This window comes from Fusarium redolens, assembly GCF_020744475.1.
Source record: "Fusarium redolens strain MPI-CAGE-AT-0023 chromosome Unknown BKA55scaffold_11, whole genome shotgun sequence".
In the NCBI taxonomy this organism is placed as follows: domain Eukaryota; kingdom Fungi; phylum Ascomycota; class Sordariomycetes; order Hypocreales; family Nectriaceae; genus Fusarium; species Fusarium redolens.
The window spans coordinates 1,566,650-1,583,060 of NW_025763674.1; the positions used below are offsets into that span (position 1 = coordinate 1,566,650).

At 41.0% G+C, this 16,411-nt stretch overlaps 5 protein-coding genes across 5 annotated transcripts; 3 read left to right on the forward strand and 2 right to left on the reverse strand.

Annotated features, from left to right (window-relative positions):
* Window positions 1-682: 682 nt before the first annotated feature.
* BKA55DRAFT_595638 (hydrolase) lies at window positions 683-1,747 on the reverse strand (the record flags this gene model as incomplete). Its single annotated transcript, XM_046195830.1, has 2 exons — window positions 683-1,558; window positions 1,595-1,747. The coding sequence occupies 2 exons, from the start codon at window positions 1,745-1,747 to the stop codon at window positions 683-685; spliced, it is 1,029 nt and encodes a 342-aa protein (XP_046047767.1).
* A 1,508-nt stretch (window positions 1,748-3,255) lies between these two features.
* BKA55DRAFT_515662 (Clr5 domain-containing protein) lies at window positions 3,256-3,629 on the forward strand (the record flags this gene model as incomplete). The annotated part of the gene is made up of 2 exons (XM_046188026.1): window positions 3,256-3,389; window positions 3,452-3,629. Coding segments are annotated over 2 exons (312 nt in total), but the record flags the coding sequence as incomplete, so codon positions are not given.
* Window positions 3,630-7,478: 3,849 nt separating this feature from the next.
* BKA55DRAFT_515738 (uncharacterized protein) lies at window positions 7,479-9,109 on the forward strand (the record flags this gene model as incomplete). The annotated part of the gene is made up of 6 exons (XM_046188034.1): window positions 7,479-7,607; window positions 7,660-7,921; window positions 7,989-8,180; window positions 8,238-8,363; window positions 8,469-8,629; window positions 8,687-9,109. 6 exons carry the CDS (start codon window positions 7,479-7,481, stop codon window positions 9,107-9,109), a joined length of 1,293 nt encoding a protein of 430 aa, XP_046047769.1.
* A 1,017-nt stretch (window positions 9,110-10,126) lies between these two features.
* Window positions 10,127-10,810, reverse strand: BKA55DRAFT_595640 (uncharacterized protein; the record flags this gene model as incomplete). Its single annotated transcript, XM_046195831.1, has 3 exons — window positions 10,127-10,355; window positions 10,420-10,552; window positions 10,618-10,810. The coding sequence occupies 3 exons, from the start codon at window positions 10,808-10,810 to the stop codon at window positions 10,127-10,129; spliced, it is 555 nt and encodes a 184-aa protein (XP_046047770.1).
* Window positions 10,811-12,833: 2,023 nt separating this feature from the next.
* BKA55DRAFT_665122 (delta endotoxin) lies at window positions 12,834-16,404 on the forward strand (the record flags this gene model as incomplete). Its single annotated transcript, XM_046197738.1, has 3 exons — window positions 12,834-13,394; window positions 14,398-14,447; window positions 15,063-16,404. Exons 1-3 carry the CDS (start codon window positions 13,305-13,307, stop codon window positions 16,402-16,404), a joined length of 1,482 nt encoding a protein of 493 aa, XP_046047771.1. The 5' UTR covers window positions 12,834-13,304.
* Window positions 16,405-16,411: the final 7 nt, after the last annotated feature.

Here is a 16,411-nt window from a genome sequence, read left to right on the forward strand (position 1 = left end):
GACATGTTACAGGATGAGCTCTAGCCGAACTTCACTACGACTTAGTATAATTGCAGGAGTGTACTCAAGCGCTTGCAAACCTGTCCAAGTGAGCGTTGGTCATCTTACGATAACACATGCCAAACCTGGTTGAGCAGGAGAGGGTGCTAAACACTTCCACGCCTTACCACGAAGGGGATAAAACTGACCATAAAAAACCCTTGGAAGAGTTTTACCGAAGCACTTGAAACTGCCAAGAACTAAAGTTATCCGATTGTTTCAACTGCAAACGGAGATGAGCTAAACTTATCAGGCCTCATTCTGGTCGGATGGGCCGCGCTGAAAGAATCCATGTCCACAAGATCTGACAGGTAATTCTGGCAAACCACCCCTACTTAACCGGCCACCGTTTACAATTTAGGAATTAATTTAATACAGCTATTTACTAGTCCTAAAGAATTAGGTTGGCCTGTTGACTTATTGCTAATATTAGCAAGTTTGTGGGTAAATTAAAATACAAGTAACTTGTAAATTATTCGAAACACAATGGCGGCACAGTCGTTTGTTTCTCCACACATGTTTCCTACCTACAGTATGTAACTATCTATTGGGCGGGGTTGAAAGGGGTGAGCCTAGTAGTGCAGCTACGAACGGCTATTGTCATTGACCAACTCTTTCCCGACCCAAACATGTGCTACCTAGTTTACGAAAACTGAGAGAAGAATTCCCATGTCTCCCCCGGAGCCCATGTGCTCGATCCACTATCAGTTGTCGCCCCATCCTGGGGGGAAGCAATGTGCCCGCCATCAAACGCAATCCATGTCACCGGATATCCCGAATTGCAGGTGTAAGAGGTCTTGGTGTGAGTCAAGCTGCCAGAGCTTGGTTCCGACGCGGTTTGGGCCTGGCAACCATTGTTCAACACGAACTTGTCCCGCAGGGAATGGCCCATAGAGATACTCAAAATACTATCATCAACACCATGAATTCCAAGGTACGGGACAGGGTCGTTGCCACCATCGCAGCCACTGAGCTGGGCGCCCGAGAGGACGGCAACTGCGCGAAACTTATCGGCCCGGGAGCATGCGAGCGAGTATGTCATGGCACCCCCGTAACTGAAACCCGTAGCGAAGCGTTGGGACTGGTCAACGCAGAGATCTGCTTCAACGTGCTCCATTATGGCATCGATGAACTTGAGGTCGTCTCCGTTGCTGTTGCCCCAACCGTTATCAATGCCCTGTGGTGCAACAAAGATGGCGCTGTCTTCAGCCAGGCGCTTCAGACCGTAGTAATTCCAGACACCGGCCTCAACAGTCTGGCCCGTCGCCACATCCTCCATGGTGCCTCCACGCCAGTGAAGACCAAAGATGAGCTTGTATCCCTTGCCACTATTGTAGCTCTCAGGAACATCAAGGATATACGAGCGAGTGCGGCCACTGATAGTGACGCTATAGGTGCCACTAGTAAGAGAGGACTGCTTGCCGCAACCGTCAGAGCTTCCGCTTCCTGTGGACGACACAGGGGTTGACTCAGCGTTAGTGGGCGTAGCAGATGCAAGCAAAGGCGTGGCGGACGTCGACTCGAAGTTTTGTTCGACAGGTGTGGTCGTGGAGACCGCCGGGGACAGCGCGGTTTCAGTTTCCTCGACAAGATCACAACCATCCTCGGTAGTCTCAGTGACGAACTCTTCAGACTCCTCACATGCCTCATCTTCGGTAGATTCGGCATCTTCGACAGCCGCGGCTGTGGAAAGAGCTGTTACTGGCATCGCGCGATTCCAGAACTTACCACCATCTTTCAACTCTGTAAGAAAATATTAATAAGGTAAGCTACCTTATGGCAGGTGAGGGTGCAGACTCACGATGAGGGAAGCCAGGAATGAGAGTTCCAGATGCAATCGGACTTGCGATGATAACGGGCTTGGCGGTAGCAAGAGAGGTGAAGAAAAGGAGCACTGCTCCAGTGAAAACTGTAGGATGAACCATGATGAGGTCAACTGATCAGGGTTGCAGGAAAGAAGTTAACGAGAGGAATAGACTGAAAGTCAAGTTGGAATGAGAAAAGGAAAATAGTGAAGGAAGGGCACAGAAAATCAATCACAAGCGTTGATCAGTGAATATAAGAAGGCCGTTGACTCGACTCAGAATCTTTTAAATTTCATCCGATGTATCTGTGTAAACATGCATGGGCATACCAGGTAGCTCGTCAGCCGCTTTCCTATGGGTCGACAGCGTGGGCTGTCTTGGAATGTTTCAAACTTCAAGTTAACCCACCAATCATGGGGGACTATGCCTTAAGACTCAGTCCATACTGCGGGACGGACCTAATACATTGAGACTTGTCCTGGTCCTCAAGGTAAATACCAAGGAAGTTGAGTCGAGATGAAAGTAGATAGTTGGCGGTGGCGTGACGTTGGAGTGTCAGGTTCAAGGCAAGAGCAGGGCAGGACTTATGGCGTACCCCAGTAGCGAGATGGGGCACTGGTACTGACGGACGATGGGATATGAGATTGAAAAGTTAGAGTAGAAGTAAGAGAAGACAAGTTGGGAGTTTCGTACCCTGGAGCTCGAAGCTTAAGCTTAATATATAATCTAGAGTTAGTAAGGCAGCAAGCAGATCAGGCAGCTTTTACCCAAGGTTAGGGACATAAGTAGGTTCTATGTTAAAGGAAGATTACTATATAAAGGGAAGGAAAGAATAATGTTAGAGTATTCATAGTAGCGAGTGGTGGCTTGAATTGGGTTCAGGCTTTGAGCGTACTACGTAGTAAAAGGATATCAGACCTTCTCTCAGCAGTACATACCGTGGAGCGGATCGAGGCCATTTTTGGATCCCATCAGGATGTCGTTGCAGCGCATGTTGGACAGTAGTGTTTTGCCCAACAATTGACATATGTCATCGCTTCTTTACCAGAAGTGGTGTCGGCTCATTTTAATCCTAGCAAACTGCGGTGCAGCCCCCTGAAATGGATCCACCACCTTGTCCTTTTGTTCTCAGCCAATCACAATAAGCATCCTAAGCTGCCAAGCTTCCTAGCATGTAACAGGATCCGCATATGTTTGTTCTTTTGTTCTCCACCAATCCCGTGATCTAAAAGGAACACTTTCTGTGCCCAGGTCTTGAACCACTTCCTTCTTCCTCACAACTATTGGACCTGCTCTCCTGTGGATCAGACACACCTGATTTACCGGCTTAGACTGAGCACGGCTTTGCACATCTTTGTTGAGCATCATCCACTCGTCTCCCACCCATGTTCAACACCGCGGCCCGGAGATCATGATTGCCAATACGTGCAACGACGACGAGTGGGCTCGTCTGCGGCACCAAATCACGAGGCTCTACTCAGATGAGGCGAGGCCACTTAAAGAAATAGTGGAGATAATGCGGCTGAGATATAATTTCCATGCAACGTAAGTGGTCACTTGGATATAATCCCAATACATAAAGTATACAAATACTAAACAATGAATAGACCGAGGATGTATAAGTATCGCCTTCAAAAGTGGAGGTTACATAAGAAATATAAAGAGAAGGAAGTCGTTCAGATGTCTCTACTCAAACAACAACGAGATATTGCCGGAAAACAATCTGTCTTCTTTCTACAAGGTAGACAAGTCGAATGGGGAGATATCGAAAGATATCTACACCGCAGGCCGGACCTCGAGATGAAGATCAAAGTCGGAATGCTCACAATTAGTAGCTCAAACTCAAACATAGTCTGTCGCTCGCCGTCGCCAGATCCCATTCTTCATGCTTCCAGTGTTCAGCAATCCACAGACGAGCTACTTCGACTTCTCTACGGCTACTATCACTCAGACCACCATGAAATCGCAAGGAGATCCCACCCTGGTCAAGCTGGCGACTATTCTACCACCATTCAATGCTACACAAGCCTAGCTCAAGCCCGCACCTTAATCATGGCCAACAACATGAAGCCTGGCTTTCAGGCTCTCAATGAGTCCCTTAATTACCTTAGGTCTATCGTGGAGGATCAAGAAGCTACTCTTCTTTTCTATCTGTGCGATATTATTGTCGCTTTTGACCAGCGACACAAGGCCTTGACATTCGAATTACTCCGGCATACACACGATACACTATTTGTCGTCTTTGGAGAAGGTCATCCCTTATCCTTACTCCTACATCGCCTTGTTCGTCTATCAGAAAAAGATCGATATGAGGTTATTGCTATCATCCTTAGGGCAGCTTTGGATAACTTGAAAAACCTCAGTATTAGTGACCGTATGGTCGAAAGACTCAACTGTCACTATATCCTGTTATTAGAACATATGGGTATCACGGGAAGAATGACCAAAGAGTTGGTCCCAGAGATAGACGTGGATACTATGGATGCAGCTAGTATGTCCTATCTCGGTAGGTTTGCTGAGAAGCTGGTCCTCAACCACGACTTTGAAGAGGCAGACCGCAAAACGGATATAATGCTCGCATGGCTCCGAAGTCCCCTGAATCAGCAGCATGCGGCGTGGGCAGATCTCCAACTGTTTTCCTACCGCCTTAAAGCACATATTGAGTTTTCCAGAGGTAATTATATAGCAGATAAGGCTTAGCTTTACTAGCTTAAGTAGTACATTAATAGTATTTCTTAAATATATATTGAGTTTTCTATTTTATATAATTAATCCTAAAATAAATAAATAAATATATATATAGTATTTTATTTTATTTTATTAAATATATTAAAGAAAATAATATAATAATTATAATTTCTTAAGAATTAAATTAAATTATATTAAGTTTATTTTAATATATTTATAAAATAATAGCTAAATAATTATTTAGTATTATATTTTTTAAAATTTAAATACTATATATTAGGCTTATTATTATAAGAAAGTTTTAGTAATTATTAATACATTAAGTTCTCTTTAATATTAAATATATATAAAAATATATATATAAGTAATTTAAATTATTTTTAATAGATTATATAAATTTATTAAAATTTTTATTAGCTTAATTATAATTATATATAAAACTATTTACTCTTTATTATTAATTTTACTTATTTTTATAATAGTATTTTTTAATAAATATTAAATATAATAACTTAATTAATTTATTTTTATAAATTAAAAGAAAATTAAAATAAACTTAAGTATTTAATAAATAAATACTTATATATTAAAATAAATTATTATTATAAATATTAATTTATTAATTTATTAAATAACGTGGTTAATAAGCATATAATGCAGATAAGCATGCAACGCACTTTTCTTACCCTTTAAGCTAGAACTTACTTTAAATTTACTATAAACTATCTAATTAATTAAAACTACTTACTATACTCTTCCCTAAATATCTTAATTACTACCTAATAGGTCCTTATATTATGCCTGGCCTTACTATATATACTATAATACTAACTAGCTAGTTGCTTTAATTAGGCCTAATTACTATTTCTAAATAATTTAGCTACTACCTATATATTAATATCTATTCAATTAATTACTTATAATATATCCTTTATAATTATAGCCCTTCCTTTTTATATTTTAATCCTTTTTGCCCTCTAGTATTAGCTTAATATCTTATTTATATCTTAAAGGTTTTAGACCTTAGCCCTTAATAAGATAACCTTATATATAACTGCCTTTATTGCTTTAGTATTAGACTTTAAAGCTTTAATAATTAACTTTAAAGAGCTGCTTTTATGTCTTTTAATTTATTTTTTAAGGTATTTAAATTAAAATTAGGCCTTAATTACTATCTTTAGGGTCTTTAAAACCTATAAGGTTAAAGGTTTATTAGCCTTCTTAAGAGGCATTAAAGTCTATAACTGCATATTAAGCTTTAAGATAATATTTTCTAAGTTAAAAGGAGTAAGCCTGGCTCCTTTAAAACCTCCTTAAATATTACTTTTTATAAAAGTAGCTTTAAAAGTAATATAAAAGGTAGGAAAGAACTTAATTTTTAAAATATAAGTTATAAAGTATCTAATTAAATACTCTATTTCTTAACTATATGCCTTTTTTAATAGCCTAAAATACTTAATATTAAAAGGCTAGAGTAAGTAAGATATATAAGTAAGTATATAAAGTATAATAATTTTATTTTCCTTATAATATCTCTTAAAATCGGCAAAGTAATAGCTTTTATAACTATTAAGGATTAGAAGATAATAAAGACTAGTTAATTTATTAGTTATAGACTAATTAAAGTACTTTAGCTAATAAAAACCTAGTTAGTTATTTATCTATCTATTTTAACTTATTATAATAACTTAATTACCTAAGAGGTTATATTCTTAATACTAATTTATAAGGTAATATTAGCCTATATTAATAATAAATAGTATAATTAATTAACTTTCTGCATTAATTGCCTAGATTACTATAATCTATTCCTGGTTTTTAGGCTATATTAATTTTAGCCTTCCTTACCTTTTTAAACCTATAATAACTATTTTAGCCATAATAGCACCTATTATAAAGCCAGTCTTATTAAAGTTTTAAATACTATCTAATTAGATATTATATTTTATAATTATATTTTATATAAGCCTAAACTAGTTATAAATAATAAATAGATCTTTATATTTAGCTCTTTAATAGTTATATTTCTAAAATAAATATATCTTTAGCTCTAGTTATTACTTAATAAAGTTATAAGCCTAGCACTTACTAATAGGTAATATATTGCAGTTAGTAAGAAGAGAATTAGCTATTTCTTTTATAAAATACAGTTATAAGGGAAACCTTTATAAATCTAAATTAAAAATAAATTAGACTATTATCTGCTTTTCTAAATTAGATAGTTTTTGCAATTTTAGGATAAAATTATATTATAATTAAATACTATTTCTATAGCAATATAGCCTAGGCTTAGAGATCTTATATATCTTTATAGCATATTAGGTACTTAATTTTAGGTTATTTTAAAGGGCCTAAAGGGTAAGGAGGGTTCTGGCTTTATTTAAAGATTATAATATTATTAATAGTTAATAAATATCTAATTAGATAAAATCTATAATATAAGAGGGAAAAGTGCGTTACATGCTTATCTGCGTTATATACTTATCAACCACGTTATATTTAATTAAACTTTTCTTAATATCTATATTACTAAATAATTAAAATATATAATAAAGTTAATAAATTCTATTACTTATACTAAGTAAATAAGATCTCTTATTAAGTTTAAATTAAATCAATAGCCCACTTGAATTACTACCCCAACCAATCAAACTCTCGCCCACCATTCTCCAACATCCGGTATCGGCAAAATCTTCTTACTAAGTGGAACTCATTCTGGAGCTACAAGAAGAAATTACTCTACTACATTCCAATAAAGCTCAATTACCTGACTTATACCACAAATATGCTCCGCTTTCATGGTCTTGGCGGTTGGAATCGGAGGTCATACTGATAAAATGGAGAAAATTTCACATCGTGACAAAATGCAGATCTCGGAGTTACTTTCCTTTGTTCTCCAACATTTGGAAGGTGAACACGAGCTCAATTATCTGATAAATTATTACTATGCTAGGTACCGAGAAGGTCGATGACCAAGAGGGTCAAGTGTTTGCTGGTGAAGTTCATGATGACCCTGGTCATGCTCATGATGCTGTTTTCGGAAGACTCACTGATGATGGCCCAAACTACCGCAATGTGAGTCTGCTCTGCCTAATGATCCTCCAGATTATTAATTATATATGTGTAGGTCGGTTGGGTGGGCACAGCTGGTCTGATGATGAAGACACAGCTTGGTCTTGGAATCTTGTCTATCCCGTCTGTGTTCGACACGCTGGGAATGATCCCTGGCCTCATCTGCCTTTGTGTTATAGCTGCAATCACGACCTGGTCAGATTACATAGTCGGCACTTTCAAGCTTCGGCATCGTGAAGTCTACGGTATTGATGATGCGGGTGGCCTGATGTTCGGTCGTGCTGGTCAGGAAATCTTTGGCTTTGCCTTTGGTCTCTGTAAGTCCAAAGCCACTCCATTTTGGAATTGGGGCGGTTGAGCTTTAACTGATGCCTGGTGATGTAGACTGGACATTTGTTTGCGGATCAGCAATGCTCAGCGTGTCAATTGGCTTCAATGCGGTTTCTAACCACGGAACTTGTACTGCCGTCTTTGTCGCAATTGCAGCTATCACTGGCTTCATCTTTGCCAGTATCCGAACACTGGGAAAACTAAGTTGGCTCGCTTGGCTGGGATTAATCTGTGTCATCTCTTCTGGTTAGTAACTAACCGCGCCCTTGCCTTGAGAATACCGTGCTGAAGTCTCGAACACAGTCATCATCCTTACAATTGCCGTGGGTATACAAGATAGACCTGCAGCTGCACCCAAAGACGCAATTTGGGTATCAGACTACGAGCTCTTCAAAAAGCCAAGCTTCACCAACGCTATGTCTGCCATCTGTGCGTTGATCTTTGCTTATGCAGGCACCCCGGCTTTTTTCAGTATTGCAGCAGAAATGCGGGATCCTAGACACTATACGAGATCTCTGATCCTGTGCCAGACAGTCATCAGTGCCTGCTATATCGCAATCGGCTGTGTGGTATACTATTTCTGTGGCTCGTATGTTGCTTCGCCAGCTCTCGGATCCGCAGGTGTCTTGATCAAGAGAGTCAGTTATGGGATCGCACTTCCTGGACTGATAGTCACTACTATGTTGACTTGCCATGTAAGTGCTTACTTAAAATGCGCATGTGAGATGTTGCTAATACTGTGGATATTATAGCTGGCAAGTAAGCATGTCTTTGTGCGTGTCTTGCGAGGCTCCAAGCACCTTGCGGCCAATACGTTCACCCATTGGGCTTCTTGGATAGGATGTACCTTCGGTATCACAGTCGTTGCGTATGTGATAGCTAGTGGTATACCCATCTTTGGTGGGCTCGTTTCTTTGATCGGAGCATTGCTTGCTACATCACTGTCATTCCAGCCTATGGGGTGTATGTGGCTCTACGATAATTGGAAGCGTGGGAAGCAAGATCGATTGATCACTTGGTCCATCGGAGTACTCTGGAGCATTACAATTATCCTTTTGGGGACTTTTCTAACTATTGCTGGGACATATGCTTCTGTGGTTGACATTATAGCCTCATACAAAGTATCTGGAGGTTCAGCAGCCTGGTCATGTGCTGACAACTCTGGCTCTTTGTAGTTGGGTATTGGTAGATACTTGAGTTGCTGTGTCGCTGTCATGTTAGTGATACGTCACGATGGAGATAACCGCCCCATTGTGTTAAACCAGAAGTGTATTTGCTAACATCATAATTGACTCATAAACTTAATACCGCTATGGCCTTCTGATTGCCCCAAACCTTCTTTCTAACTCTCCTTCTTATATAATACTAATATATATATTATCTTAAAACCTTTAATTAACCTTTTCTTATATATTAGTATTTCTTAATAAATCTAATAGCTATATGCCTTATCTTAAAGCTAAATATATATTATTTATATAACCTTTATTAGATTATTCCTTATAATATAATCTTCTATTAACTAATAAATATATAAAAGAATTATAATCTAGGTTTTATTCTTATTAATATTTATATTATAGTAATTAGTTAGGCATTATAGTATAATATCTAAATAGTAAGCTAGATGTGTTATTTGCAGTTAAGACCTGTAGCTGAGAGCTTATAATCACCATACAGAACTTAGAGATAACCACCGACCGTTGCAGAGCGTTTCTCATGAGACATAACACGATTGGCGGTATTGCTCTCTCACTTTAATACAAACGAGCGTCAACTAGACACCATTGAAATTACTGCTTGCCTTATGGGGGTTTAAATTATGCTTAAAATTCTTTCAGAGGAAGCTATCTAGCATCTGGCTAAAATCCAATTTTGCAAGGTCTATACTGGGGTTCAAAATACCTTGCGCCAATGGGTCGATTGTTCCAGGACTTAGAAGTTCCCCATGATTCAATGTCATTCTTAGCAGCAGTAAGAAAATCATCAAGGCTCACAGTCAAGCTGATTCATACGTCGAAAGATAACAGTAGTGAAGGATACAGAGATAAAAGTTACACTGGCAGCGATCAAACAGGAGTAAGGTCCAGGTCTATAAAGAGGCGTCAGTCTGGGACATTCGAAACAGTGGATTGAACTTAAAGGTAAAAACTTAAAAAAGAACTAAGAAAAACACTTACTGATAGATCTGCTTAGATAGGAGTGACATCAACCCAGAAGCGAGTGTCATCAGTCTTATAAGTGGACTTCGAATCAATTTGCTTCTGGATCCACTCAACAGACTCACGGTAGAATCGAATATCCTCAGTGTTGGGGTTAGATAAGCCAGTAGCACCGTTACGGTGACCAGCAAACCACTTGTCGTAACCATAGTATTCCTGGCAGTCCCAACGGGAGGCAACATCAGCGTAGATATCAGAGCTACGAGTGAGTTGAACCGCCAATTAGCTAGTACACATGACGCATGCCTATTCCAATAACTTACTTGAGCTTAGCACCGTTGTTCCACTGACTTTCGGGCTGTCCTACAAATCCAGCTCGCTTGGCGCAGACACGGAGCATTCCCCAGTTGACCTTAAAGACGCCAAAGTTGGCCGCATCGAGAGTCTTGCCGTCGCCTGTGGAAGATTGAATGTTAGTACGCCAGTTAATAGATACAAACTTTGCAGATGGGTTTACTCGCCATACTTGTAGCCGGTTGACATGTGTTCATCCTCGAGCATGGCAATAGCCAGATCAAGGGTGTTGCCACCAGCGTTCAGGATAGCCTGCTTGCGGGCACCAAGGCCAGAAACAGTGTAACTGCCACGGTCACCGGGAGCTGCGATAGAAGCAGAGACAAGGGAAATAACAGTGAGGAGGCTGCTGAGCTGCATCTTGGCAAAGACTGTGGTATTCAGGAGATAATTGAGATAAAGCGTATTGTACGGTTGATGAATTGCAGTATTTGTTATAGACTAATCGATAGTAAGACAGCTGGATTGATGTCTTATATATCAATTCTGGTCATTATATAACGGAGCATCAAGATTTCCAGTAATGGAAATACCCGCCCCGGACTCAAATTGGAAACACGCTTACAAATGAGTGGAGCAGGACTACTTACGCGTATGATGACATGGAAATACCACCTGAAACTCGTAATATATTTAGTCATGCCATCTTAAATAGACACCTAATTAAGAGTTTCTATTATATGACTATTTAAATCTTTTCGTTAACTAAGTTTGTATTTTTACCCTTTCTATTTTATTTTCTATCTTATTTTTAACTACCTATGTGCCTAGAATCTCTTAGCAATATATACTAAGTTATTCTATAGGATATGTACCTCAGGAGGGTATTTACCCAAGACAGCAGCAACTAATAGGGCTTAGAGGAGGATCATCAGATCTTAAAATAATTTGCAAGGGACAGCCATGTCGGACCGATTACTTAATAGAGTTAAAGTAGATTAATCCACCAAGGGAAAGTCGAGCAATAAAACCGCTACCAAATTTACCACAAATTAAAAGTAAAGTATCACCACAGTTAGTAAACCTCCCTGGCCCGCAGTAGATAGAGATATGGGAAGAATCGTGCTATACCTCTTTAGGAACGGGACTCAATTGTCTAAATCTTAACCTGTTTAAGAACGGAACTAAATTATCTGAGTCCCAATCGAGATCGAGCGAATCTCCCTACAACTTCAGTTATAGAAATAGCAGGAAAAAGATCTAATATAAAGTACATTAAAGGATGTCCCCTTCCTAGAGGGATTACACCCCAACGATTAAGCGCGTCGTCATCACATCATCGTTCTCTGTGGTGGTTAATATTGAACAGCCCGAGAGGATGTATCAAAAGCATTATTTCAACCCAATAACTAAGCAAGAGGCATATGAAGATGGTGTACAGGCTTATAGAGCTGTTAAGTCATTTTCTGAGCGCGCTGCTTGGGACTTGATGCAAGTTAAGAAGCCTGGATTCTCTCTTACCACAATGAATCCATCTCTCATTATTGGTCCACCAGTCCCATGGCTTAAATCTATAGACTCAATCAATACATCAAATAAGCGTTTGAGAGGCCTTGGCCAGGGAAAATGGGAAAACGAATTACCTCTAACAGCCTCGTGGTACTGGGTTGACATCTGAGATGTTGCTCTTGCTCACGTCAGAGCATTGGAGAAGCTGGGTGCTGGAGGGAGGAGGTTCTTCTTGATGCAAGGCAAAATGAGCAATATTCAGATTGCACAGGTGGCAGCAGATGAATATCCACAGCTCAAGGATAAGATCTCCCAGGTTCTGGTGGATGATACACCAGCCGATCTTTGGGAGGTTGACACAACACTATCGAGAGACGTTCTAGGCCGCAAGTAACGGGATTTGAAAACCTGCATAGTTGACTCGCTGAAGCTTCTGATAAATTAATATTTGGTTCGGCGGTACTAGATAAACTCAGCCCTAGCTTAAGTATCTAAAATGCAATGAATCCAATCCTTCCCATCCGTTGTAGGGGTCAATGTTATATCCGACTATCTACGGAAAATACGCGCAGAACTATTGAGTGTTTTGATCGCCGCAAGAGACACCGCCTCCAATTTACTAGGCAACCTGTTTTTTTGTCCTTCCACGTAGACCAGATATTTGGGCCAAGATACGGGCGGAAGTGGAACAGTTAGACAAGGATCTGCCGACATATAAGCAGCTTCGCGGTCTCAAATACGCCAAACATTGCATTAATGAATGTAAGTGAGACATTGCATGTTAGGTGTAATCCTCGCTAATTATATCCCTCTGGAATTGCGGCCTTATCCTCCAGTCCCTAGTAATGGACGCATGACGTTTACTTAGCATTCAAGCCTTCAAACTAATATCAGGTGCATCGAGGAGAGTCTCGCGTTGGAAAGTTTATTAGTAGTCTATTGTCTAAGCCAGATAGAAAAGATACTTGAAATACAGTCCAAAACTGCTCACCATAATCCTGCAACCAGTACGCCACCAGCCATCAATGCAACAACTAAAGACGCCGTCACACGAGAACCCGAGGAACCATCCACAGCCTCCGGCTTATCATCTTTATTGCCCTCTCCCTTCTCTTCGTCCTTATATTTATCCTCAATTGCAGCAGAAGTCCCAGTGATTTTAGCTTTCAGAGTGCTGCATGCATCAGGTCCAACTGGCACAAGATCAGTGATAGCAGGATCATCACTGCAAGCCTCCCATACTACCCGATATTCAGAAACATGTTCCGCCTGCCAGCTGGTCCATTCAGAAGCCCACTTCGAGAACCCCTCAGCTGACGATCCAGTGATGACAGGAAGTTTGCAAGGGTCTTGGGTGTTGTAGAGACTTCCGAGGGCAAAGGATACGCCCAGCTCAGACATATCCATGGGAGGTCCTGGGGCGCCGGTAATTGACAGGGAGTCTATGAGCGCCCAGCATGATGGTGTCGTAAGAGATGGACGTGAAATCGTCATGGTTGGTGCTGTTGTTGGGGTTGGGGTTTGGGTTTGAGCAGCGGCATAAGTGCTGAGAGTGATGAGAAGGATGACGATGGAGGTGAGCATGTTTGGTTGGATTTTGCTAGTGTCGCGATTAAAATTCTTGTGAGTAGGAAGGATGGAGCTATTTTTTCTCCCTCAATGGTCCCTACAGCGACCTCTTTATCTTCACACATGTTCAAAAAAGGCCTCCAGACCAAGGGAAGTAATTGAATGTTTGTGATTTCTTGTATTTTGGACTTGGCAAGCGGGCGCAGTGTGCTAAGTCTTATCTGACAGGGTGTATGCATTGGTTGTTATATCTTAGGCTAAACCTTGGAGGGCAGCTGACTTAATTTATGCTTATTCTAAGCCACAATCTTGCGATAAACCCTGGTCAATGATAGGACTTGAAGGCCAGCAGTCCAATGCCGCGAATGGGCTAACCCAAAAGGTTGGATATTAATCGTTTCAGGTATCAGTCCGTACCTCACAATATCCTTCTGCGGAATTCCGGTTCTTGTTGAACTAATAGGAGGAGTGGTAATAATACGGCTAATATATTTTAGAATTTCAGGGCAACCTTGGGCTGCCTCAGGAGGCCTCTGATTACGTTGTATTTATTACTTGCGAAAAACCTAAAGGCAGTGTGAGCGTCGATTCAGTTTGCGACAGTGATGGGTACTGAACTATACGGAAGAGATTGAAAACCAATATTACAATTAAAGACTATAACCGCGTTTTGCTTCGACACACGGTTACGTCACGTATATGTAATAAAGACTACATCTTCAGTCTAAAGACATCTACCTTTAATAACTAATTAAATATCACAATCCATATACTAATGCTATATTATTGTAAGTTAGCGTTTTATAAAGCTAGCAGGGTTTCACTCCAGCCAGGTAAGCGGCATATTAATTTTCAACGCCAACATAATCCTACAGTTCGAATCTGAATAAGAACTGCTACATATTGCTTGGGAAGATCTCGATCTTTAGATAAGTCAACGTCAGCCATTGCCCTATGATAAAATTTCCATCTTTAAGAGGTAGGGATATGCATTTAGTATAGCAGCTGAAAGAAGGATCTGTTCCACTAAATGCCGAGCCGTGTTGTGCCGTGTCGTTGCACGTCACATTCTCCGCACGCTAAGTTTACTGCCCAATAAGAATCGACACAGTTCAAGGCCAGCTGCACCAGATTTCCAAGATGGTTAGTTTAGGCAATATCTCACCTGAAGCTGTATTGTTAGCTTCAGCCATTACGCAACTTGCGCTGATCTAGTGTTGTGAGTAGATAGAAGAGATACGCCATGAAAATATGCAACAAGTATCCTTGGTACAGCATAAAGAATCTATTAGTATATAAGTCCGAGAGAATTACTTCAATTACTGGAAGAAACCTCCCAAGCCATTCCGCCATCACCTCACGAGACTTACTTATTCCCATAATCTACCTGCAATTCGTCTCCTTATCTACCAGCCGATATTTCAAAAATGGGTATTAAAATTAGTGAAAAGTTTCTCAACGATCTGACCACCAAGCTGCTCAAAGCCGCCGACGGTGGTCAAAAGCTGGGGATCACTGACTCCGACGAGGTTGGACAATATGCCTGCTCCGTCTTGGCTTTGGGTTGTGAACTTATTCCTGTCATTGGAAGCAGCCTCAGCGCGCTCACTACCCTGTTGGGCGGTTTACTCTTTCACCCGAATTCAATTGAGAAGATCTGGGAGAAGCTGCGCGAGCGCATTGAGGCACTCGTTGATTCCAAGATCACTGAAACTCAGATGGACATTCTGAGGAAGAAGATTCGAGGTCTCCAAGATAATATGGAAAATTACACACAGATCTGGGAAGACTTCAAGGATTCGTCGGGTGAGGAAAGAATTAGAGCAAGAGACACGCTCAAGACGACTCACATCGCTTTTTTAAGCGTGGTAAGGGCTGCCATTCCCGAGTTTCGGGTCGAACGCTTTGCAGTGCCTTCTCTTCCCTTGTTTGCTCTTGCAGCCAACATCCACCTCATGCTATTATCTGATGGAATCAGGCATGGCATAGCCTGGGGCTACTCGGAAAAGAACGTCAACACCATGCGTGCCGAGTTTAAGAGGAAAACGTCGCCCAAAAATGTCGTTGGGCCGGCAGGCAACATTGTGTCGGAACAGAGCCATCTACTCAAAGGAGCTATTGCCACAGCCGTCGACCTGGAAATGCCAACTAAGATAGTCGATACTTGGAAGGACGCATATTCTGACCTTGTTGCTCCTGCGTCAGGATCCACTGGGGATGAGGACAGTTATGATGATCTCGACTATGCAACCTACGTCAATAAGGTCTATCATAAAGGGCGCGGACAAGTCAAGCCTTACCGTGCGGAGCTTAACGACTATGACAACAGAGGAAGCGCAGCTGCAGCCAAACTCAGGGCCTACGCAGACTACGACTCCGGTATGGTCATGAATGTACTCAACTACGCCGAATATTGGCCATACCTGGCGGGAGACAAGATGCCCGAGTCCGTCTTGAAAAGATTGGACCGAGAGATCTTCTTTGGCCCGTTTGGCCGTCACACGGCCCATGCTGCATGGAGCGACTCGAGTGAAGCTCCCATCACCGACCGTAGTCCTCGCATCACTTCCGCATACGTGAGGGGATGGGATGACGTTGATGGATTGCAGATGAGGTACGGAGACTCCTGGGGTCATGCCTATGGATCGACTACTGGGGGTGCGCCCAAACAACTTGACCTCGCGGAGGACGAATACTTCTATTGGGTTAGTGTTTATTACGGGCAAAAACTCGGAAAGGTCAGGTTCTGGAACAATAAGGATAAGGCTTTAGAATGCGGCAGTGCAAAGCATGGATCATACTATGGCTATGCTGCACCACCAGGCTATAGGTTGACAAGTGCCTATATTACTAAGTGGGAACGCTCAACTCCACCAGGTTGTGAAGGTATTATCCTGGGCTTCAGACCATCCATAATCGAGTTTACGCCTAACTAAATAGCTT